Source organism: Lepus europaeus, chromosome 12, assembly GCF_033115175.1.
Source record: "Lepus europaeus isolate LE1 chromosome 12, mLepTim1.pri, whole genome shotgun sequence".
NCBI classification, from domain to species: domain Eukaryota; kingdom Metazoa; phylum Chordata; class Mammalia; order Lagomorpha; family Leporidae; genus Lepus; species Lepus europaeus.
In genome coordinates this window covers 13,240,593-13,266,653 of record NC_084838.1, presented here as the reverse complement: position 1 = coordinate 13,266,653, position 26,061 = coordinate 13,240,593, and the positions used below count along the sequence as shown (strand labels likewise).

Below are 26,061 nucleotides of genomic sequence, written 5' to 3'. Positions count from 1 at the left end.
GACTGAATTACACCCTGTCCCTAGCAGCTTGATGTCTGGCTCCTGGTCCCAGTTGCCATATTTCCCACTCCACTATGTAGGTCCATGATGTCTACTTTCAGACCTTATAAATGTCAAATACCTGCCATTTAAACCCTAACAAGTCAGATGTTCTGACATCTCAAATCATGAACTCAGTTTCCATATTTATAATGTTCTAATTTCTGTCTTTTCCTCTCAAGCGATTCTCTATGTATACTTAACATTATTTCATGCTGACTTCTATGCAATAATTATTTTCATTGTAACCTAAATCTAATTTCTAGATGAGATTAATATCTCCTTGGACTAGTACCTAAGTTGATGAATCACACTCACCCACACCTATCCCTACTCCTATGTTGAGACATACTGCCATATCTAATCTTGGCTATCTTATTTCAGGATACAGTGGGAACAGCTTCAGAGTCCATGGATCTGAGCTCAAATCTAAGTTCTGCCATTTATTAGGTATGCTAGGTTGCTAAGTAATTCAGCCTCTAAGAGAAAGGTGGATGAGCTGTTCTGAGAAGTCAGAGAAGTTATATGTGTAAAGTGTCAAACATAAAGGTTTAAAAATGGTGCCCTTTGCATGTTAATTTTCTTCTGTTCCTCCTGCTGCCTCTCCTGGGTTTTGCAGCTTCTTTAGATGAAACAACGCTAATATATTATAATGCTATATATATTATATATACTATAATATATTATAATGCTATAAAGCTAATATAATATAATAAAATATAAAATTTTTTCCATCAAATATCTATAATGTTTCACTAGACATTCTTTTTAATTGTGAAACCCTTTAAAATCAATTCAAGGTCAGTAAAAGAAAAGGAATTAAAAGAAATGGTCATAGTGTATGTGTTGGGAATTGGCAAAAGAGAAGGAAGGGATTTTGTTACTGACAATATAAACCATGTTTTCATCACTGCTTCTCTCAACGTGAGAAACTTGCTTATACTCTTCTTGCATAATATTTAGAATAACATTTTTTAAAGATTTATTTATTTACTTGAAAGTCAAAGTTACACAGAGAGAGAGAAGGGAAGGAAAGGCAGAGGCAGAGAGAGAGAGAGAGAGAGAGAGAGGTCTTCCATCTGCTGGTTCACTCCCCAGTTGGCCGCAATGGCTGGAGCTGTGCTGATTTGAAGCCAGGAGCCAGGAGCTTCCTCCGGGTCTCCCATGCACCCTAAGGACTTGGGCCATCTTCTATTGTTTTCCAGGCCATAGCAGAGAGCTGGATCAGAAATGGAGCAGCCAGTCTCGAATATGGGATGCTGGCACTGCAGGTGGCTTTACCCGCTATGCCACAGCATCAGCCCCTAGAATTAAATTTCTTAAACATGATGTTATCCCAGAACCAAATCCATCCAATGTTAAAGACCTTCTCCACAGAAAAATGCACATATTCAGCACTACATTTCATGTGCTTCTCCTTCTTTGGCTAAGAACTTCTGAGTTAGAGCATAGAGTCATGGACCAACCCAGCACTGAATACTATGGAAGTTTAATGTAATAGAGCAAGGAACTATTTCCTGTCTGTAACTGGGAGGATAATCATCCTTACCTTGCTCTCGGAGTTGTTGTTAGGATCAAATGAGAAAATGAACAGGAGAAAAGAATTGTAAATAACTTTTCAGTTATTAGTAATTAGCATTTCCTGGAAACCTACTGAATTTGCAAACATACGAGCAAACTTGAAAAATTCAAATTGTTGAAAAGCATGGAATATATCATATCAGAAAATTCATTAAATCTACATAGAAACATAATAATGGAATTCATAATTTTAAGTTAGTCCTGTATCCACTGAATATGAAACTAATCATGGATGAATCAGTAAATGTTTAGAGACTCTTCAAATTCAAATACCTCTCTGGAATTGACAAACATAAATTTAAGTAGAAATCATATGTAGGGAAGAAAGAAAGCTGAAAAGGCTCATACTTCTCTTTGCCCTCTAGGAAACATATTTCTTGCTATGAAAAGAAACCATCCAAGATGGAAAAAAAGTCATGCTGATTTAATTTTCTTTCAAGGGACACAGGAAGACAAGGGCTTCTCTGTGAGAACAAGAGTCTTTCTATTTAAGCCGAAGTCTACTAACATAAGTTTTAGAAGCTCTTCTTTCAAAACTTCAGAAAAAAAGGATATTAAAGCAGGCTATAAATTTAGATGTGTGTCCTAACCACAATGTCATAGATCTAAAATGTCAGGTCGTCATGCCACATTCCTTATCTGAATTCCCCTCCTGGACTGAAGGCTAAGAATATCACTAGGACCAACTTTATAGACTAAGACAGGAATACAACCCATATTCCTTCGACTGACTGTTTCAAATAACAATTCTATTAACTTGATTCTGAAATAATATTAGACTTAAAGAAGAATTGTAAATATAGTACAAAGAGTTCTCCTCTACCATTCACTCAACTTTCCCTAGTGTTTAGCTTCTCATATAACCATGATGCATTTACCAAAACTGAGAAATTGACATTTGTATAATACTATTAATCATCTACTTTATTCAGATTTCCTGACTATTCTTCTAGTGTTTTTCCTGTTCTAAAATATAATCCAAGATATAACTTTACATTAGTCATCATGTCTCCTTAGCCTCTTCCAATCTGACAGTTTTTCAGTCTTTGCTCATCTCTTACAACCTCAAAGATTTTGAAGAGTGGTGGTCAGGTATTTTGTAAAATGTTCTTCATTTGCACTTGTTTGTTGTCTTATCAAAATTAGACTGAGGTTATAAATTTTGAGCAAGAAATCACAGAAGGAACACAACTTTCTCATCAAGTCATATTAAGTGATATATGGTATCCACATGACTTATTACCAATAATGTCACCTTGATCACTTAAATGATAATTTTTAAGTTAGGAATCTACCTGAATGACAGCAAAACTTAAAGGATAGTTATCAGGCTTATTTAGAAAATAAGGAGAAGTTCAGCCACTCAATTAACAAACACTGAGTCTTACTAAAGGAGGGGTAGTCAAATAATGTTAGTTTGAGACTGCTTCTGCTACTTACTAGTTATCTATTTGGGGACAAATTACTTCTCAATTTCTTCATCTGTAAAATGAGAATAATACCATTTCAAGTAATTATCCTATCCTTAAAAGATAGCATATGTATAAGACTTAGTCTGGGACATAGTAAACATTCAATGTTGATGCTGTTCATTCTAGAGCTGATGATGGTGATAACAATGTTAGTAGCATTTGCCAAGTTGTGTAGTATTCTTCTCTGAAAGGGAAGTCAAACTATAGACTAGAAAATACACTGGTTTTAAAATGCCCTATAAGTGAGATGCTTAACTAGAGATTAAAATGTGGTTTCTTTCTTTAGCAAGGTTAAGTCTACAATCGCTTTGTCATTTCAGCAGAGGTAGAAAATAATTTTCTTCACACTCCTGACTGTGTGAAGAAATCACTAGTTTCATAAGTATAGAATGAATGGGGTCCGTTGTCCTGAGAGAAGAGTTTAATAAGATTCTGTGTCTTGAGTAGCTAAAGAAAGGTGCCTCACCTTTAGGGTAAAGTGAAAAGATTCTGTAAGATGTCATCCATCAGTACTCTTGGGGCTGCCTTGCACACTGGAATGCAGCCGCATGTACAAACTGAAGGAGCTGGTTGTTAAGATCTACAACTTGGAAACCCCAAATTAAAGCACCCTTGACAAAACTTGGCACTGATGGAGTGAGTTCACCCTTCTTAATAAATCACGGCTGCCTTTGCAAGGATCTGAATCAGCAGAAGCACCATCGTAATAGTGATCATCATCTGTCAGGTGGTTCAAGGACCAGGCTTCAACCCAGCAACTCCATGTAGCTGGGAGAAACAATCAATACTAGTGAACTGATTGGAATCATGTTCCTTTTTTACCTAATATCACAGGAGGACTGACCCCCTAACTTATTGGACAGTTAGGAATTAGCTGTTGGAGAAAAGATTATCTCAAAAGGAGAGTACTGCACTTTATGCTACAGGGGCATATGAGGGTCAGAGCAATCAACTAGAAAAATAAAACAGGTCCAACTATATTGACCCCCATTTGTGGAAAAGGTTGTCAATTAAGTAAGCTTTCAACTTCCCCATACCTATGAAATTTGCTACTGCCAAAGGCCTCCCTACAAAGATGAACAGTTGTTAAAACTCCCAAAAGGCAAAGGATCCTTGGGTTTTTCTTCTGTAACACAGGAAGGATGTGGATGTGGGGACACTCTTTGACAGCAGTAAGGCTTATGAGGAAAGACAATCTGGGGGATGCAGTGTGGGGAGCACCTGCTGAAGCTTAGGAAAGAAAGCAGATTCAGTTCCTACAGCCAAGCAGGATCAGTAAGCACAGGGCAAGGGCACACACCTGAGAAGGAAGCCAGGTCTGTGCATTTCCACAAACTTAGAAATACAAAGGACCTTTAGATCTGTAAGCATGAATGCAAAAATCACATTTCTAGAGAATTGTGCACAGAAACACTGCTATCATGGTGCATCACCATTCTCACTATACTCCATTCTCTCAGTGTTCTCTCTATTCTCACTCTTAAGACCCTAATTTTGGTCCAAATTCAAAAGGTTTGTCCCTTAAGACTTTCTGTGACCTGACCCAGCAAGACTTACCAGATCCATCTCCTACTCCTACTTCTCTTTCACTTGACATCCTAAGAAAGGAAATGTTTGAGACTTAACCTTGTTCTGTGGGGCCAACACTGTGGCGTAGTGGGTAAAGCTGCCGCCTGCAGTGCTGGTATCCCATGTGGGTGCTGGTTCAAGACCTAGCTGCTCCACTTCCGATCCAGCTCTCTGCTATAGCCTGGGAAAGAAACAGAAGATGGCCCAAGTCCTTGGGCCCCTGCACCCCTATGGGAAACCCAGAGGAGGCTCCTGGCTTCGGATCGGCGCTCTCTCTCTCTCTCTGCCTCTCCTCTCTCTGTGTAACTCTGACTTTCAAATAAATAAATAATTCTTTTTATTTTTCTGACAGGCGGAGTTAGACAGTGAGAGAGAGAGACAGAGAGAAAGGTCTTCCCTCCATTGGTTCACCCCCCAAATGGCCAATATGGCTGGCGTGCTGCACCAATCCGAAGCCAAGAGCCAGGTGCTTCCTCCTGGTTTCTCCTGTGGGTGCAGGGGCTGAAGCACTTGGGCCATACTCCACTGCCTTCCCGGACCATAGCAGAGAGCTGGACTGGAAGAGGAGTAATCGGGGAAGAATCCGGCGCCCCGACCAGGACTAGACCCAGGGTGCCAGCATTGCAGGCGGAGGATTAGCCTAGTGAGCCGCGGCGCTGGCCAATAAATAAATCTCTCAAAAAAAAAAAAAAAAAAAACCAAACAAACTTGTTCTGTAAAGTCTTGCCCTACCTTTTCCACTTCATGTGCCTAAATCCTCTCTTTTCTTTAAAATGTGGTCAAAAGCTACCTCCTTAATGAAGTCAGCTCTGCTTTTTCCAGCTATAAGTGACGTCTCCCAGCTTCTTTTTTTTTTTTTTTTTTTTTTTTTTTTTTTTGACAGGCAGAAGTGGACAGTGAGAGAGAGAGAGAGAGAGAAAGGTCTTCCTTTTCCATTGGTTCACCCTCCAATGGCTGCTGTGGCCGGCGCGCTGCGGCCAGCGCACCACACTGATCCGAAGGCAGGAGCTTCTCCTGGTCTCCCATGTGGGTGCGGGGCCCAAGCACTTGGGCCATCCTCCACTGCACTCCTGGGCCATAGCAGAGAGCTGGCCTGGAAGAGGGGCAACTGGGACAGAACCCGGCGCCCCCGACCGGCGCCGTCTCCCAGCTTCTTGATCTCCTTAACATTTTGTCCTTATATTTTGTAATATAGGCCAACTTTTACATTGTATTATATAAATATGTTTGTGTGTATGTGTGTGTATATATATATACATATATATATATATACATATATAGTAAGGGCACCAATACATATATTGCCCTTACTAGACCAGAAACTCCCTAGGAATGAGACCCTTTGTCCTAATTTTCTTTTCTTTTCTTTTTCTTTTTGACAGGCAGAATGGATAGTGAGAGAGAGAGACAGAGAGAAAGGTCTTCCTTTTTGCCGTTGGTTCACCCTCCAATGGCCGCTGCGGCCGGCGCATCGTGCTGATCCGAAGCCAGGAGCCAGGTGCTTCTCCTGGTCTCCCATGCGGGTGCAGGGCCCAAGCACTTGAGCCATCCTCCACTGCCTTCCCGGGTCATAGCAGAGAGCTGGCCTGGAAGAGGGGCAACTGGGATAGAATCCGGTGCCCCAACCGGGACTAGAACCTGGTGTGCCGGCACCGCAAGGCGGAGGATTAGCCTGTTAAGCCACGGCGCCGGCCCTAATTATCTTTTCTCTCTCAGAAGGTTCATTAAAGTATCTCCACATAAATGCAGTATTTAGTATCAAGGTATTGATTTATTAGACAAACCCTGCACATAATTTGTTGAATAAACACCTTAATACCAAATGCTACAGTTATATGAAGTTTATTATTTATATTACTAGCATATATACATTTATAGATTTATAGACTGTAGGGAGTTACTCTCAGAGGAAGCAAAATAAATGACCTTTCAATAGTATCAACAATAGAACTTAAAAAAAATTCTACAGTAGCCTAGAAGTGAGACAAGAAGATGAGTCTGTAACACGGTTTTAGGGACACTAACATGTTTGCTCGATAGCAGTATCAGCTCAATGATATCTGAATGTTCACAAAGGTCAGCAACAGCCAGGGGGAAAGATGCTGTTGTATTTTTTTTTTTTCATTTGACTGCAAGCTGGTATCTACTTAATAATTAAGACCAGATTATGCCCTGAGTTGAATGGAGGCTTTCAGATAGAAATGTACTAAAAAATCCATAGAGCTTTCTAGACTGTACAAGATATGCATTATTTACACTTAAATCTCAATGAATTCAGTACATTTTCCTGAACAAACCCCTCTCCAATCACTTACTAACATTCAAATTTTTGCCTAAGTTGTTTTACCATGGACATAACATGATAGTTGATGTAATGTGCTTAGAATACTTCTACGCCATAAACCATATGGCACTACACAAACATTTATTGAAGCAAATGAATCACAATAAGATAAAAGATAAGGTCAATGACCTATTTCAACCAAGAGGGCTACCTTTAAAAATTCCACTTTCAAGGAAAAAAAAAAATATTGAAGTGTACCAAAAAAAGTAATTTAAGCTGGAGATTGGTATAATTTCAGGGATAAAAATTGGGGTTTAGAATGAAGGGTTTTAAATAAAATTAAAACTAGGAAAGTTTGCTCTATTTTCATATCAAATGGTATAAAAAATATGACAGAAGATATCTAGAGTTTGTAATACAATATATGTACAAGTATGTACCAGACATCTCTGCATAAAAGTCCCCAGTCATTTCAAAATCAGATGTTTGAAACCTAACATCATCATCATCTCCCTTATTTACCTCTATTTCTTATCTAGTTAATGGACTACCTCTTTACTCACGTGCCTGAACCACAAAGAACATGGCAGTCATCTCATGCTTGCTCATGTTCTCACTCCCTTACTCCATATAAATAAGCAAATCTATAGTTCTGTAAAATTTATCTTCTAAATAGCTCTTAAATTGGCTCTTTCCTTTCTAATACTATCATTGATGTCAATGTCAATACCTTAGAGATTAGGCATTTAACTCCTCTTGCTTTGATTATTACTATAGCCTTCTCTTTGATTTCCTGGACTGAGTTCCAGCTATCCACTAAACTTCTACCAGAGTGATTTTTCTGAAAAGCAAATCTGATATCACCTCTTATTCAATATTCTTCAATGAATAAATAAATTTGCAAGATACATCAAGCTGCTCATGGTTTGGGCTCTGTTTCACTCATTCTCTTTACTCCTCAAATATTTACAGAGTGTCTACCATGCACAAAGCACTGTTCTAGGGGTTAGAGATACAACATTAGACCAAAAGACAAAAATTTCATCTCCTATCATTTCAACTCTCAGAATTCCTGCCCACCACTATCAAGCATTGCCTTAAAAAAGAAAAATGAATCATTTGTAATGGACTACAGATGCCTTTTTCTTTCATACAAATTTGCACTCATTCTTCAAATCTCAGTTCAAACACTAATTGCCTTGTACATTTTGTGAATATTCATATTTTGTTTGCATGTCTACCTTTACTCTATCTAGTTATGTTCCTTAAGGAGGATAATGTATTTTGACAGATAATTGCCAAATACAATTAAGTGAAACAATGAGTTTCATTAAAATGACAAAGTTTTATTCAATTGTTAATTATTTCTAGTTATCAAATAACTTTTTCTTGATCTTCTAGAACTATGGCAAGCAGATAAACAAGAGTTGCACAAGTAGCTGTTACTCTTGAATATTATACAAGAGATAACATTTAGGGCCAGTGTTGTGGCAGATAAAGGCATCACCTGAAATGCAGGCATCCCAATATGGACACCGGTTAATGTCTCAGCTGTTCCACTTCCAATTCAGCTCCCTGCTAATGGTCTGGGAAAAGCAGAGGAAGGTGGCCCAAGTGCTTGGGCTCCTGCCACCAACTGAGCTCCTGCCACCGAGAATCTCCTGGCTCCTAGCTTTGGCCTGGTCCAGACCTGGCTGTTGAGGCCACTTGGGGAGTAAACCAGCAGGTGGAAGATCTCTCTCTGTCTCTCCCATATCTATAACTCTGACTTTAAAATAAATAAATAATTTTTTTAAAAAAAGATAATTTTCAGAGCCCTATATGAACATAAGCTCAGGTATTTTTTGATCTTTCCATTTGAAAGGTATTTTGGGCTGGCGCCGTGGCTCAACAGGCTAAATCCTCCGCCTAGTGGTGCCGGCACACCGGCACTGTCCTGGTTGCCCCTCTTCTAGGCCAGCTCTCTGCTATGGCCAGGGAGTGCAGTGGAGGATGGCCCAAGTGCTTGGGCCCTGCACCTGCATGGGAGACCAGGAGAAGCACCTGGCTCCTGGCTTTGGATCAGCGCAGTGCGCTGGCCGCATCTTGCCGGCCGCGGCGGCCATTGGAGGATGAACCAACGGCAAAGGAAGACCTTTCTCTCTGTCTCTCTCTCTCACTGTCCACCCTGCCTGTCAAAAATAATAATAATAATAGAAAGGTATTTTGGCATTGATTAACCTCATAAGTAAAATTTTGCTTTTTATTCTAGGGCACATTCCTATCACTAAAAACACAAAGTAGTAAATATTTCAAAATATACTGTGTAGCAGCTATCACAGATGTTATGAAAAATGATATTAAACCACACACTACTGCTTTACTACCCTACTAAGACAGTCTAAAACAATGCACCTTGTGGATTAAGCTACCATGAATACTTTTAAAAAATCAAGTAAGTATATAATTATCTACATATAAAACCAGTCCTGATGCTATCTTAAGAGTTGTGTGAAGAGATTCAGGTTCTTACTAAGCATACTGCTTTTTGAGATAAAATCCTTTCTGATTTTGCCATTTATTTAGTAAGCACATGTCCAAATATGGATCCGGGAAACATTAGAAATGTGTTCCAGAAGCAAAAATGAAAAGTTCATTTATTATAAACCAACTCCTTCCAATTAAACAGGTTGGAGCACCAGTGGTGATGTGAGGGGGTGGCCATCTGTCAGTATATAAAGGACTTTGTGTTTACATACAAAGACATAGCTCAACCCACATCTGGTTCCTACAGCCAAAATCTACTCTCAAAGGGACAACTCCCACTGAAATTTATGGGCATAAAGAATAGGGAGATGAATTTTTTATAAGTCAGTTGTTCATTCCATAGATTTTCAATGCATTAGAGAATCAGAATAGAACTGAGTCCACTTTTCTATTCCTAATAATTTTTAAAAAGAGAAGAGGAAGGTCAAGACAAAAGAGAACTGGAGTAGGTGCTGGAAGATCAGATTTCTCATCTCATTGCATGACCTTAGGAAATTTACTTGAATTTTCATGGTTCTTTCTCCTAATAAGGTCTTTCTGTCTCTCTATCTTTAAGGCACATTTCAGTTCCTACCTCTAAAGCCTTTCCATATTACTTCAGCTTAACCTTGTTCATTTCCTACTCTACTTACAAAATAAGCATGTATTTATAAACTAGTTTGGATTGTGTTCTAATAGTATTGTGTTCTTTAGTCTTGCTTAGGTTATGTTTCTTGACAAGAGCTAAAGCAATATTGTTTATACTCCAACATGTTTAATACGAAGAGAAAACAATACAATAGATATTGCAATTGACACTTGCTCATCAAAGGGCTGATCCTCTCATATTCTAAATTTCCACCAAGCCAAAACTGGGATTAGCCCATACCAAGAAAAGTTAGTTATTCATATATTAGGAGCTATATCATACCAGAGTCAAGGAATAACCAGAAAAAAAGATCCTAGAAGATATCAAAGAGTCTACACCAACAGCATCAGAGTCTCTTATACTACTCACCCTCTTTTTTCAATAGGAACACAGAGTTCAAAGGCATAAATAGTCTAGTGAATACGAATACATAGTCTAGATACAGATTACAAATATTTCCATCTAAGATCTTTTACTTTATTGGCTATTACCTAATAAATTAAGCAAATTATATAAATTGCAAGGTTTTTCTCAAGTACAAATATGAATAATAATAATAATAAGACCTACCTCATATGGTTACCATGAGCATTAAATAAACTAATTACTACAAGGGATTTAGAATAGTGCCCAGTGGGGCTGTTGTTATGGGGTAGCAGGTAAAGTCATTGCCTGTAACACCAGCCTCTCATATGGCCACAGGTTTGTGTCGTGGTTGCTCCACTTCCTATCCAGCGCCCCATTAATGGCCTAGGAAAAGCAACAGAGGATATCCCAAGTGTTTGGGCCCCTGCTACACAAGTGGGAGACCCAGATGAAGCTTCCTGGCTCCTGGCTTCTACATGGCTCAACCCTGGCTGTTGCGGCCACCTGGGAAGTGAACCAGCAAATAGAAGATCTCCCTCTCTTTTCTCTCCCTCTCTCTGTAACTCTGACTTTCAGATAAATAAATAAATCTTTTTTAAAAATAGTGCCTAGCATGTGGTCAATTAATTTTAGCTTTTATTATTACCCTAAAATGTAAAATGTTCAACTTTAAAAAGTATACATGAGAGTGCTTCAAAAAGTTTATGGGAATGGAATTAAAAGATAAGTTTATTTTGGTATAAAAATTTGAAATCCATGCAGTTTTTTTATAATATGCATTTCTATGTACTTTTTGAAGGACTCTCACAGGTTTTTTTATGAAAATGGAAGAAAATATCTACTTTTTCTATTATAATGAACAATTTCTTCTTTAGCCTACCAACAAAAAACTTACTCATAGCCAAGATGGATTTACTTAATCTTCTTTTGTGTTATGCTAATTCTAATCCTTAAACAGATTCAACTCCTAGTGAAGTATTAAGCTGAATCTATGTACAAGTTACAGTGTAAGCAGGTACACACAATTTAATTCTCACGAAAAATTCTTCATGTTATAGATACTAATCCTATTTTACAGATGAAAACACTGTGGTTCAGAGAGGTCAAATAGCTTAAACAAGGTCATACAGTCAGCAACTGGCTAAACCAAGAATGTAAACCAAGCCTAGCCATTTTGGATTTCATCCCCTTTGACTACACATCACATCACTTGCCTCTAATTTTCTTTTTCTCTTAGTTGAGCCACTTGTAATTCTTAGGAGAGCAGAACACAGAGGTGCTTCCTCATATTTCAGCCATATATTCTCAGAAAGCAAACAATCCTGCAACTTCCCATTTCTATTCTAATCTCATGTCAATTTAACTTCCTTTCTGATACTAAGAACTACAGTGTTTGGAGGTACGTAGATTTACAGCTCCTGTCTTTCTTTTGAAGATTTCTCTGAAGTTCAGTTTTCAAATTATCTTTTCTTTTCAAAGATTTATTTATTCATTTATTTGAAAGGCAGAGTGATAGAGAGAAAGGGAGAGAGAAGGAGGGGGAGTTATGTTCCATCCACTGGTCACCTCAAATGGTCTCAATGGCTGGGGCTGTTCCAGGTGGAAGCCAGGAGCCCAGAACTCAATCTGGAACTCCCATGGGGCAGCGGGAAGCCAACTACTTGGGCTATCTTCCATTGCTTTCCCAGGTATATTAGCAAGGAGCTAGATAGGAAGTGGAGCAGCCAGGACTCAAACCAGCACTCTGGATGTGGGATGTAGGCATCACAAGTTGTGGCTTAACCTGCTGTACCACAACACCAGCCCCTTTAAATGACCTTTGTGATACACTGCTTGTTCTAACAATTTGCTGACATTCTGAAATAGTATTTTAAAAAAAAATTTAAGCAAGTTCCCCATAGAAAAGAAACACAGATTTCTAACAAAAATTTAATATTCCCATCCTGGGACCAAAACAAACAAGAAATAGGACAAATGAAATAAATAAGCATTGGAAAGAATATGAAAAAAAAAAAAAAAAACTTGTTGGAAGAGAATTCAAGAAACTGAGAGGCCAAAGTATTGTTAGGATTTTCCATAGACTTTACAGTCATGCAGAATTATGACAGATGTGGTGTCAGAGAGAACAGTGAGCCATGAGTATGAAATCAGGGGTGGGATCCAGGAGGGGGAATAGCAACAGGGAGATGTGATAGTATAGTCTGAAGTCATGAACTTCAAAGACAGAAGAGTAGTCTGAGAGAAGTTAGCCAGTACTTGTATGAGCTGCAAGGGAAGTTATGCCCTTTCAAATTTGACTTTATACAGATAATATAAAATAATGTGTTAATCTCATTCAAAAAAAAAAAAAAGCCTGCCAGGGATAACAGAAGATTTTAAATGAAAAAGAATTTTAATTTACTACATGTCAACCCAAAAGAACTAACCAAGTTCCTGTTAAGCATAACTAAAGCACTGTCAAGCACCTATATAAAAGTAACAAACTCCCATGATAGGATGTAAAATACTTAAAACATCCACTTCCCAATAATATTAACACAGACTTCCCAAACATTATTTTGTTAAAAATGTGGTAATGATTTTGCTGAGTTTCTGACACAAATACAATTTTTTCTTATATAATCATTAGCCAAAACACATTCATTTGAGGATAAGTAATTCTAGAATATTTGGATGTGAAACCCTAAGAGGCTTTCTACTGGGAAAAACATGAACTGTGAAGTCATTTTGTGGACTCTGTTTTGCATACTACATTTGTTCAACTAAATTGAATGGCAGCATCAGTGTATAAACTTAGGCTGTTAACTATGCCCTCTAAACACCAGAATTTTCATATTCACGGTGGGAAAATAATAGCTTTCTCCTCAAGGGAGTTTTTGCAACGATGATTTTTTGTGAGGATTAAGTGAGATAATTCACATAAAGCAGTTAACACAGTGCCCTAGCATATAGCATATGCTTAATAAATGGTTTCTGTGATTTATTATCTGTGTGGTAATTGCAGCTTACAAAGATTTATTCATACATCACCTCCCTTAATTCTTAAGACAAAACAATTCTATGCAGAAAAGATAGATTATTTCCACTTCACAAATAAAAAGACAAATGCTAAAAAGGAGCAAAGTGATATCCCTAAAGTTCTATAGTTATCTAGCAATGCCTACCATGATTAGACTAGACCACACAATAGATCAGGAATTATATATATTAAAATGGTTCTTAAAACATCAGAGAGTAAATGCCTTAGACTTCCCACAAACCACATGGTCTCTGTTCCATCTAGTCAACTCTACCACTATAGCACAAAAGCAACCACAGACAATGCATGAACAAATAGGTGGAGTTGCATTCCATTAAAACTTTATTTACAAAACCAGGTGATGGGCTGGATTTGGCTCATGGATCATAGTGTGCAGTCCCCTGCACTAGACCTTTCAATTATTACTAGTCCAGTGTACATTTCTACTACTTTATGGTTACTATGTATTTTCAGGATAGTGCTTTAGCACTAAAGGTAATAGCATTAACTGTCAGGAAAAACATAAATCAGAAATAATTTGTAAAAGAATTATGACTTCAGCAAGTATTTTTTTTCTCTTCTCCAGCTTCTAAAAATCTCTTTCAAACCTTATTTCTTTCTCCTCTAACAAGGTTTTTGGCCTAAAACACACTTTTCTATTTCTCCAAAAGCACTCAAGGAAAATATAGTTAGGCCGGCGCCATGGCTTACTAGGCTAATCCTCCACCTGCGGCGCCGGCACCCCGGGTTCTAGTCCCAGTCGGGGCTCCGGATTCTGTCCTGGTTGCTCCTCTTCCAGTCCAGCTCTCTGCTGTGGCTCAGGAAGGCAGTGGAGGATGGCCCAAGTGCTTGGGCCCTACACCCGCATGGGAGACCAGGAGGAAGCACCTGGCTCCTGGCTTTGGATCAGCACACCGGCTGTAGTGGCCAATTGGGGGGGGGGGGGGGTGAACCAAAAGAAGGAAGACCTTTCTCTCTGTCTCTCTCTCTCTCACTGTCTAACTCTGCTTGTCAAAAAATATAAAATAAGAAAATATATTTATAAAAACTTATTCTGAAAGATAAAGCAAACAATCTATGAAATGCCAGAATGAACAAACTTATTGGTATCTTGTCTTTTAAAATGGTAAGGAATGTGGCACTTCTGAATATAACTTATAAAGGCATATTTTTTGGGAGTGAGTAAAGGGAGCAGTGGCAACCAACTATTACATTCTCAATCTTCAAGGATAGAGTATTTTCTTAAAAATACAAGTCATGTAATAAGGTGGTAAAGGCACTGGACTTGGAATTGGAAGACAATACTAGGAACTCCTTCTCTGCCTCTTACTATCTATCTTTGTGACATGGTAACTTACATGTAAGGAGTGGCTGAGAGGATTAAGGAAAATCAAATAATTATTTTAAAATACTGAGCATGAGGTGAGTGTTAAGATACTGCTTGGCAGGGCAGACGCTGTGGTACAGCAGGTTAGGCCACTGCTTGCAGTGCTGGCATCTCATATGGGCGCAGGTTTGAATCCTGGCTGTTCTACTTTTGATGGAGCTTCCTGCTAATGCACCTGGAAAAGCAACAGAGGATGGCCCAAGCCCATGGGTCTCTGCAGCCAAGAGAGAGACCAGGAAGCATCTCCTGGCTCTTGGCTTCAAGTCCCAGTTCCACTTCTCGTTCCAGCTTGCCACTAATGCTCACTCTAGAAGGCAGCAGATGATGTCCCAAGTCCTTGAATCCTTGCTACCCACATGGGTGACCCAGAGTGAGTTGTTGGCTCCAGGCTTCAGTTTGACATAGCCCCACTTGGCAACTGCCACCATGCAACTGGGGAAGTGAAGCAGTGGGTAATGGAATTTTTCTCTCAACATCCTGCCCCCAAATCATTGAAAATAAATAAAAATTATTGATTATTATTGCATTTAAAATTACAAAATTATTAAGTTCATTTTATATTTTCAATAGAAAGTACAATATTATACAATAATATCATATGATTTATAAGGCATCTAAAATATCTATTGCTAAAGATAAAATATAAAATACATTTTCTGCCAAGGAGATAAATATTCTTTTTTAAAAAAATGTATCTGAAAAGCAGAGTGAGAGAGAGAGAGAGAGAGGTCCTCCATCCACTGCTTCACTCCCCAAATGGCCGCAACAGCTGGAGCTGCGCTGACCCAAAGACAGGAGCCAGGAGCCTTCTCTGGGTCTCCCATGAAGGTGCTGGGGCCCAAGCATCTGAGCCATCCTCCACTGTTTTCCCAGGCCCTAGCAGAGAGCTGGATTGGAAGTAGAGCAGCTGGGACTCCAACCGGCACTCATATGGGATGCTGGCACTGCAGGCAGCAGCCTCACCCACTATGCCACTGCACAAGCTCCAAGGAGAGAAACATTCTTAAGAAAGATTACTGGGCCTGGCACTGTGGCGTAATGGTTTAAGCTGCTGCCTGCAATGCTAGCATCCCATACAGGTGCTGGTTCGCCTCCCAGCTGCTCCACCTCTAATCCAGCTCCTTGCTAATGTGCTTGGGAAAGCAGTGGAAGATGGCCCAAGTTCTTGGACCCCTGCATCTATGTGAGAGACCTGGAAGAAGCTCCTGGCTCCTGGCTTCAGATCAGGCCCAGCCCCACCCATTGCAGCCATTTGGGGGAAATGAACCAGTAGATGGAAGATCTCTCTTTCTATCCCTATCTCTATCTCGCCATCTCTCTCTCTCTCTCTGTGTAACTTCGCTTTTCAAATAAATAAAATAAATATTTAAAACATAAAAAAAACTTTGCTTTTTTTTTAAATAACAAAAATTATTTATTTATTTATTTATTTGAAAGATAGAGAAAGAACCCCCATCTGCTGCTTCCATCTTTTGCCACAGCCCAAGAGCCTGGAACTTCATCCAGGTCTCTCACTTGGATTGCAAGAACAGGAACCCAACTACTTGAGCTATCTCCTCTGCCTCCCAGAGTCTACATTAGTAGGTAGCTGGAGTCAGGAGCTGGAGCCTGGTATCAAACTAGGTACTCTAAGACGGGATACAGGCATTTTAATCAGCTTAAATTAAGCCAAAAACCTACCCTCCATTCCCTCATTTAAACCAACAATATTCCTTTGCAATTATAATGAATCAGAATTTATTGAGTGATGTGCACTAAGTATTTTATATGCATCAACTCATTTAACATTCACAACAACCTTGAAAAGAAAATGAGGCTCAGTGAAATGAAATGACTTGTTCAAGGTACACAGCTCTTAAGTGTGGATTCATACTCAAGTTACACTAATATTTTTTTTAAGATGTATTTATTTTTAAGGCAAAGTGACAGAGAAAGGGAGAGACAGATATAGAGAAAAAGAGAGTGTTCTTCCACCTGCTGGTTCACTTCTCAAATGGCAGCAATTTCCAAGGGTAGGCAAGGCCAAAGCCAGGAACTAGGAACTCTATCCTGATCTCCCACATAGGTAGAAGGGGCCCAAGGACTTGGACCATCTTCCACTGCATTCCTGGGCATATTAGCAGGTAGCTGCACCAGGAACAGAACAGCTGGGACTCAGTCTGGCACTCTGATATGTGATGCTGGCATGGCAAGCAGCAGCTTACCCCACTGCATCAGAACACTGGTCCTTCAAGTTACACTAATTCTAAAGCTTGTGTTCTTTTCATTACCTAACATTGTCTTCTTAGCTTTTTCACTTGCGGGTCCTCAAAAAGCCAAGTACTTCGTACAAGGTCAAAGAATAATGACTTTCTGTATAACAGAAGGCAAACTCTCAGAAAACAAGTCATTGTTCCACTACATTAAGTCACCTCCAATTAAAAAATAAAGGTAATTCTAGTTTGATTTCAGAAATGTGAAGGTAAATAGAATAAAACCAATATATTTATCCATAGTTTTTTAAAAAAATTAATAACAGCAAATTTAAGCCTTAGATGTCCAAAGAAACAAATCCAGAATTTTGATAAGAAAAAAAAATTTCATCACAGTTCAATGATATGTTAATATACACAACAAGAACATTCTCCCAGGAAATGGCTGAAAGCAGATTCCTTAACTTCTTTCCATGAAATTTAGAGACATTAACACAGAGTAAAATTGGTGACTCAGGGGCTTGTGAAGAACTACATCAACAAATCAAAAGTTTTCAAATCCTGACATTAAATATAACACACAAAGTGAGAGAATCAAAGTATACAACACATGTTGCAAGTCTAGGGCTCTTTTCTTCCTTTATTAAACTAGACTTGTCCTTGAGAGCAGGAGCCCTTTGTTTATTCTCGGTAAAATAAAACGAGCTTCGCCTCCGGCCTCGGCTGCTTACCTGTTGCAGAGTATGCCTACTGCTCCGTGTGGACTGCAGCGACACGGCAGGCAGAGCCCGGAGGTGTGATTCAGGTAGAAGCCCTCTTGGCAGGACTCACACTGAAGACCCTGATAACCTCGCTGACACGCACACTGCCCTGTGGTCTGGTTGCAGAGATTCACATCCAGGCTTCCGATCCTGGAGCAGTTACACACATACTCTGAGAAGAAAAGGAAAGAAACGCTTCAACTAACATTTAATGCATTCTTAGTAAAACAAACTCTATTTTTCTTGATACAATATTCATGACAACTCTGTCAGGCTAGATACAATCAGTACTAGTTCAAATTTACATTCTATCCTGTTTATTTAAATTGAGAAATATATAGGGGATATAAAATTATGTACAGTTCATAATTATACAGCTAACATTCTCAGTTTCCTTTCTAGTACTCTTCACCTCCTATCCCTCTTTGTTACACCCCAATCTGCTTGTGGGTTTGTAGATTATTAATTTTTCTGGATCAAAAGTGTCCAAAGGCAGGTATATATTGGAAATGTTCAATAATAAATAAACCCATTGTATAGCAGCAGAAATCACCTTAGGCTCAAATTATTAACTCTGACAGTGTATACAAGGTCATACAAAATTGTGCTACAGCTGGAACCACGAACTATTATGTTCTGCCCAGGAAGAAGTTAATGGAGAATTGAAACTTTATGAGGAAATGATGAAAAAAAAAAAAAAAAAAAAAAAAACCAGAGATGAAAAAACCACAGGTTCTTTTTTATCAGTAAGCTAAAACCAGTCAAAATTTGAGTCTTTTTCAAATGTAAAGTTTTAGAAAATAAACATTTCTACGGGGCAGGCATTTGACCCAGTAGTTAAGATATCACTTGAGATGCTTGAATCCTATATTGAAGTGCCTGGGATTGAATCTCAGTTTTGCTTCTGATTCCAGCTTACTGCCAATGTGCACCATGAGAAGCAGCAGTGCTTGGGTTTCTGCAACCGCATGGGAGACCCAGATGAAGCTCCAGGCTCTTGGCTTCAGCCTGGCCCAGCCCCAGCCATTGTGGCCATTTGGGGAGTGAGCCAGCAGATGGGAGATTTCTTTCTTGATCTCTCCTTCCATGTTGCTCTGCCTTTCAAATAAGTAAAATAAATCTTAAAAAAAAAAATCAACTGCAGGGCCGACACTCTGGGGCAGCAGGTTGGGCTGCTGTCTGCAGTGCCAGCATTCCATATGGGTACCAGTTTGAGTCCCAGCTGCTCCATTTCTGATCCAGCTCCCTGATAGTGCACCTGGGAGAGCAAAGGAGGATGGCCTAAGTGCTTGGGCCTCTGCACCCACATGGGAGATCTGGAGGAAATCTCCTGGCTCCTGGCTTTGGCCTGGTTCAGCCCCAGTCATTGTGGCCACTTATTGAGTGAACTAGCAGATGGAAGATTGATCTCTCTCTTTCTCTCCTTTTTCTCTCTCCCCTCTCTGTCTCTGTCTCTCTCGGTGTAACTCTATCAAATAAATAAAAATCTTTTAAAAAATCATTCAAAATATTTGTGAATTTATTTTTAAAGAACTGAGAGGGCCGGTGCCGTAGCTTAACAGGCTAAACCTCCGCCTTGCGGCGCCAGCACACCAGGTTCTAGTCCTGGTTGGGGTGCCGGATTCTATCCCGGTTGCCCCTCTTCCAGACCAGCTCTCTGCTATGACCCGGGAAGGCCCTGCATCCGCATGGGAGACCAGGAAAAGAACCTGGCTCCTGGCTTCAGATCAGCACGATGCGCCGGCCGCAGAGGCCATTGGAGGGTGAACCAACGGCAAAGGAAGACCTTTCTCTCTGTCTCTCTCTCTCACTATCCACTCTGCCTGTCAAAAAAAAAAAAAAAAAAAAAAAAAAAAAAAGAACTGAGAGAAATCTATGGTACAAACTGTACTTCTAAATAGGTAATGTACTATATAAATGCCATTGTCCTGAAAAAAGTTTAGCTTGAAAAATATTTTGTTATTTTTATTGTTTCAAAAGAGTTAGTGAGTTTTACTTAGCATTTCAGGTGGCAATTAAGACACCTACATTTGGGGCTGGGATTGTGGCATAGTGGGTAAAGTTGCCACCTGCAACACTGGCATCCCAAATGAGTGCTGGTTAGCGTACCAGTTGCTCCACTTCCAATCCATGTCTCTGCCAATGGCCTGGGAAAAGCAGCTGAAGATGACCCAAGTGCTTGGGCCTGCCAACCACATGGAATACCCAGAAGAAGCTCCTGGCTCCTGGCTTCGGCCTGGCCCCTCCCTGGTCATTGAAGCCATCTAGGCAGTAAAGCACTGGATGGAAGATCTCTGTCTCTCCCTCTCTCTGTAACTCTGACTTTCAAATAAATAAATAAATCTTAAAAAAAAAAAAAAAGATACCTACATTTTACACGGGAGTACCTGGTTTCAATATCTGGCTCTAGCTCTAGCTCCCAATTCTAACTTTCCTGCCCCACTACAAACCCTGAGAGGCAGTGTTGTTGGTTCAAGTAATTATTCGAGTTCCTGTCACCTACACGGGGGACTTGGATTAAGTTCCTGGCTCCAGGGTCCCAGATTTCCACTCCTGGCTCACAATTTCAGCCCTTGTCCAGTTCTATCCATTAAGGACATTTGGGAGGTGAATCAGCAAATGGGAATACTCTCTCTGACTCTCGAATAAGTAAGTAAATAATTTTTAAAAGTTATTGGATAACTAAAAGTTTGACACAGAAAATTAAAAAAGGATTTGTTTCTCTGTTCTAGAAAAGGAAACCAGGCTTCAAAATTCTTTATGTAATCAAAGCAGCTTACATACAAAATCAACACAAAAGATTCCACAAACACCAATTTGGCAAATTCTGTATCTCCCACGCTTCTGTTCCTAACCTTTGTTGTTAGTTTATTTCCCTGTTCTTCATACTTCTAATCTGTAAATATAACAAATTAATGATAATGTACTAGTGGAAGATTTATTTATTTTATGTATTTTTCAAATTTGTTGGTGAATTGATTACAAAAACCAAAGGAGAGTTCAGATTTCTTTCAGCCCCAAGTTTAGGGAGGGAACCGGTTTTCCATCACAATCAAGAATCTTTTTTCTGGACTTTTCTTTGACAGTTAAATCTTTTCACATGACACTGACTTGCTGGGTATGTGTGTGTAGTGGTTTTTTGTAAATAACAAAGCCATGTTCAGTGGTCTTTTAAGTAAAGCTTCCAACAACAACTTCATGATAAGACTTTCACTCTACCCAAATGACCAGAATCTTAAAATAACATTTTTCATCTGAAACCTGGCAGAAATTCAATATACATTCAACTCCTCCTGCTGGACCAATTTATTGCAAGTTAAACTAACTTTGCGTGTGTGGGCAGAACCAGCTCAAGAAAACTGAAAAGACTAAAGAACTCTTTAATTAAGATTGAATTTTACTATATTATTTCCTTACTAATGCATTTCCATCTAAAAATTAAATCAGTGTCCTAATGAATGAGATAAGATTAACTATTTTTTTAAAAGAACCCAATTAATCTAAGAACTCCAAGACAAAAACACTATTTTTTTTTTCAGTAAAACTCTAATGGATAAACTTTCAAACTCATTGGTTATTATTAGGGTCAATCCAATCTCTTCATTATTCTATGACATACTCTTGTTCATTCCCTCTTTGAACTCTGGCTCATTCTGTGCAGCTTGGAGCAATTTCTTTTCTCCACATAATCAAACCTATCCCCTATTTCGAGAGTCAGCTGAAACTCCTTCCTCCAGAAACTCTATTTCCCTTACTGTGAACTCATAACATCTATGACCTACAGTCTCATATGGCAATAATTTGAAGAGGCCATAATTGAACTAGCTCCGAGCACAGACTTTAGAGGCAGACAAGTGAAGGTTTAAATTCCTGTTCTCTCACTAACTTGATAACCTTAGGCAAGTTAGTTAACTCCTTTTGCTTCCATTTTCTCATCTATAAACAGGACATAATGATAGTTTCTATAACACTCAGCCCCTAAGACGCAGTGGTTTGGAGTACTGCAATAATCACAACAGCTAGAAAAGAAGTGGAAAGAGATACCAGATAAAATAACATAGATTTTAGATTCCTAGGCCACAGTTTTGTCACACACTATGGATAAAATCTGGAAGCCCAGGAATGGGTTTATTGCCATAGCATCTTTTGAAAACAGGAAACAGAATTAGTGTCTCGCTATGCAGAAATCCAAGTTATGGGTCAACTTCAGAGAATAAGAAGACATCCTATACATACTGGGCTCCATACATTATCAATATTTATACCTACAAATGCAGTGATAAAAACAGAAGGATTAGAATATAATTTCAGAGGGGATTAAAAAATGAGCATTTATCAACAATGTGCCTTTGATACTAATCATACTAACCACAGCAGGGTGAATGGCAAATATGTCAGCAAGAGAGATCACCCTAGCAGTAGGAAGGGAGCTACCAATTCAAGATGACGATGTACTATCATGTTAATACTTCTCTCCAACTCAACCAAAGAAAAGGAAACAGCAGCAAAGCACACCATTGCCAGAGAGCATGTGCATCTATTTGGTTTGTAGCTCAGAATCCAAAGCTCTACCCAGTGACTACAAGCAAATGAAATGGCCCAAGTCAAATGAATAGTATAAGCAACGGTAATAAATGTGAAACACTGTGCTCATTAGTTAAATTATGTCAAGACCATTTGTTAGCTTGTAAATAGAGTAAATACTCGGACCCTTCACAGTTCTGGACATTCATGTAGAGTCAGATAGGAGTTAATGCAGGAATAATGCACTCTCTTTAGTAGAAGTTTGGCAATACAAAAAAAGGAGAAAGAAAGTTTAATTGGCAGACGCAACAAAAAGGACCTATAAGCCAAAGACAAGCAAGGAAGTACTGACTTAATGAGGTGGAATCTTTAGACACTAAGATGACCCAAAGGAGCCTGCAACATGATTAATGGTACTTTGCCAGTATGGATGTTAATGCGAATGAAACAATATGAAAAGGAAACCAAAAGCTAATCACAAACAAGTGCAAATGAAATGCGAAAAAGCTCATGTGTTTGCCTGATAGCAAATACAGAATAAACCCTTTACCAAGTAAACATCAAGTTTCCTTTAAAAACCCTGTAATTCTTTGGAAAGCTCTATAGCGAAATAATTAGAGAAGAATAATGTCAATGTTCACAGGAGATCACAACTTTGGCAGTTGTTTTTGTTGTAGCTGCTGTCTTTTTGTTGTATGGTTTCTGAAGAATAATGAAATATAGTTACCTGAATCCTGAAAAAGAATAGAAACTGAAATCTGGTGCCAAACTGCTACAAGCATTTGAAAATGGAAATATAAAGTCCCAGAAAAAACAGTAAGTGGGAATTTTCCCCCTCCCTGAGTTCTTAAACTTCTGGGGTAAATTTGATGTAAATGTATCCAAAGCAATCACTGTATCAAATCAATCGATGCACTTTTTCAAATAGTCCTTACCAAGTACCAAGAGATGGCATTTCTAGAACTTAAAAAAAGGAGCAATTTTGCTTACAAGTTCCCTAAGTCTCCTGTCTTTTGTACCTGGTGGACTTTTCTTTCCACTCAAGTTTTAACCACCTCATGTTCCTGCTCTGTGAGAAGTCCATTATATCTTCCTGAGAATTTTTAGTCTGTTCTGGTATTTCCAGTGACTTTGTACTAATGATGGAAGTTTTCTAAAAATACTAATTATATAGTCTTTCCTAAGGAATATGACCTCTCTGTGTGGGCCTGTTCTGAAGCTCTTTCTGAGTGCTGTAATGAACTGAAATACCAGGAAGCTCATTTTGGCTCAATAGTATATTAGCCTTTTACAGGTAAAAATGAACTATAAAAGCCATAAATGAAAAATCAGAGTAAGAAAGTGAAAAAAAATTGTGTCCTCCATCAATTCACGATGAAAATTTCTCAGAACAAAAAATTGTTAACTTGATAACAGTACTACTGCTAAATTAAAGTGATTATAAAGTGTTAGGGCCGGTGCTGTGGCAGAGCAGGTAAAGATACCACCTCAGGCGCTGGTATCCCATAGGAGCACGGGTTCAAGTCACAGGGGCTGTATTTCCGGTCCAGCTCCCTGTTAATGCACCTGGGAAAGCAGCAGATGGCCCAAGTCCTCAGATCCCTGCACCCACATCGGAGACCCAGAAAAAGCTCCTGGCTCCTGGCTTTGAATCGGCCCAGCTCTAGCCATTGTGGTCATCTGGGGAGTGAACCAACACAAAGAAGGTTCTCTTTCTCTCTCTCTCTCTCTCATTCCTTCTCTCTCTCTCTCTCTTTCTCCCCCCCCCCCATCTCTGTCTCTCTCTTTCTGAAACTCTGGCTTTCAAATAAATAAGTAAATAAATCTTTAAAAAACACACAAAAGTGTTGCACTTAAGAACAGTTAATAAAAAAAAAATTTGTTACCAATATGGAGCACTCACAGGAATATGAAATTCTACTGACAGCCTTCTGCAAAATTTTGTAAATTCCTTTGAAAAACTCAATTTCAGATTCCTTTTCATTCATTCTTTAGTGACTTTACTCTTGTTTATCAATTAAAGAATACAGAAACCTCAACACTACTCTAGACTACTCCTAAACTTCCCATTCTTACAGTATTGAGAAGACAAACAAAATGTATTATGGTATTAATGGTATCTTCTGTCCAATCTCAAATGACCAAAAACTAGAAGAAATGTATTTAAAATATAATAAGGCTCATTATTTAATATTGTAACCAAAATTAAAAATAAAAATATGTATTCAATTAGTAAATTTAAACACCTGAACATATCTTAAGAATGCTATCAATATAAACAATAAGTATTTCAAAATAAATGTTTTAATAAAATAAGCTAATTAATATTGATAAGACATGTTTTTGAAAAACACTACCAGTTTTTAATCTTTTTCAAATATTCCTTACAATAAGGGAAGAATTTTCCTCTTGGGCTTCAAATTGTGTAGAAACATGGGGGCACTGTGGTATAGTAGGTTAAGCCAATGCCTGCAGCCCTGGCATCCCATATGGGTGCCAGTTCAAGTCCTGGCTGTTCCACTTCCAATCCAGCTCCCTACTAATGTGTCTGGGAAAACAGGAGAAGATGGCTCAAGTACTTGGGCCCCTGCACCTACATGGAAGGCAGATAAAGCTCCTGGCTCCTGGCTTCAATGTGGCCCAGCTCTGGCTGTTGTGGCCATTTGGGGAGTGAACCAGTGGATGGAAGACAGCTTTCCTTCCCTCTCTCTCTAACTCTGCCTTTCAAATAAATAAAATAAATATTTTTTTTAAAAAAAAATCTAGAAACTTTATATCTCTATTTGAATATGCATGCTAATCTTTATCAGAAAACACTTTGTGAGCCAATTTCTAGAGTTCATCTATAATAATGGAGAAAATAAGTTTATTGGGCTTATTATTACATGGAATAAGCTGATTCCGGGAGATAAAGCATCTGGAGAGGTTAAAGAACTGAGCTCATATAGTCATGTCAGTGCTTACCATACTGGAATTATTGTTACCCCTTCTTACATTGCATCCTAAGGTCAAAGAATAAACATATCTTCCCAACTTCCCAGTGAATAATCTCTTATTCCTCTACCTTCTTCCTGTTCCTTATTTTTTCTCAATTAACTGTGATCTAATGCTTGAAAATTAAATAAGGTTGTATCCGGCACCGTGGCTCAATAGGCTAATCCTCCGCCTAGCGGCGCCGGCACACCAGGTTCTAGTCCCGGTCAGGGCGCCGGATTCTGTCCCGGTTGCCCCTCTTTCAGGCCAGCTCTCTGCTGTGGCCAGGGAGTACAGTGGAGGATGGCCCAAGTGCTTGGGCCCTGCACCCCATGGGAGACCAGGAGAAGCACCTGCTCCTGCCTTCGGATCAGCGTGGCGCGCCAGCCGCAGCGCGCCGGCCTCAGCGGCCATTGGAGGGTGAACCAACGGTAAAGGAAGACCTTTCTCTCTGTCTCTTTCTATCACTGTCCACTCTGCCTGTTAAAAAAAAAAAAATTAAATAAGGCAAAAAATACACAAAGCAAAATAGCTAACCAATATAACAATAAATGTTATCTTTAATATTTGAACATATATTATACTTTTGTATCTAATAAATAATATGTATTCATTTGGTATCTACAAGATTCTGGCATATGTATGAAAGAAATAGCACAGTTATTATAAAGTTAGAACAAGTCTACTTGTAAAATAGCTGGAACTAATTCTATTCTCCAAACACACAATGAAAATATTTT

At 38.9% G+C, this 26,061-nt stretch overlaps 1 protein-coding gene across 2 annotated transcripts in view; it reads right to left on the bottom strand.

Annotated features, from left to right (window-relative positions):
- MEGF9 (multiple EGF like domains 9) overlaps positions 1-26,061 on the bottom strand; it is a 115,219-nt gene that overhangs the window by 38,311 nt on the left and 50,847 nt on the right. For both annotated transcript variants that reach the window (XM_062207674.1, XM_062207675.1), the window contains exon 2: positions 17,795-17,996. In XM_062207674.1, the coding sequence (XP_062063658.1) occupies positions 17,795-17,996 (202 nt within the window). The remainder of the gene's footprint in view (positions 1-17,794; positions 17,997-26,061) is intronic.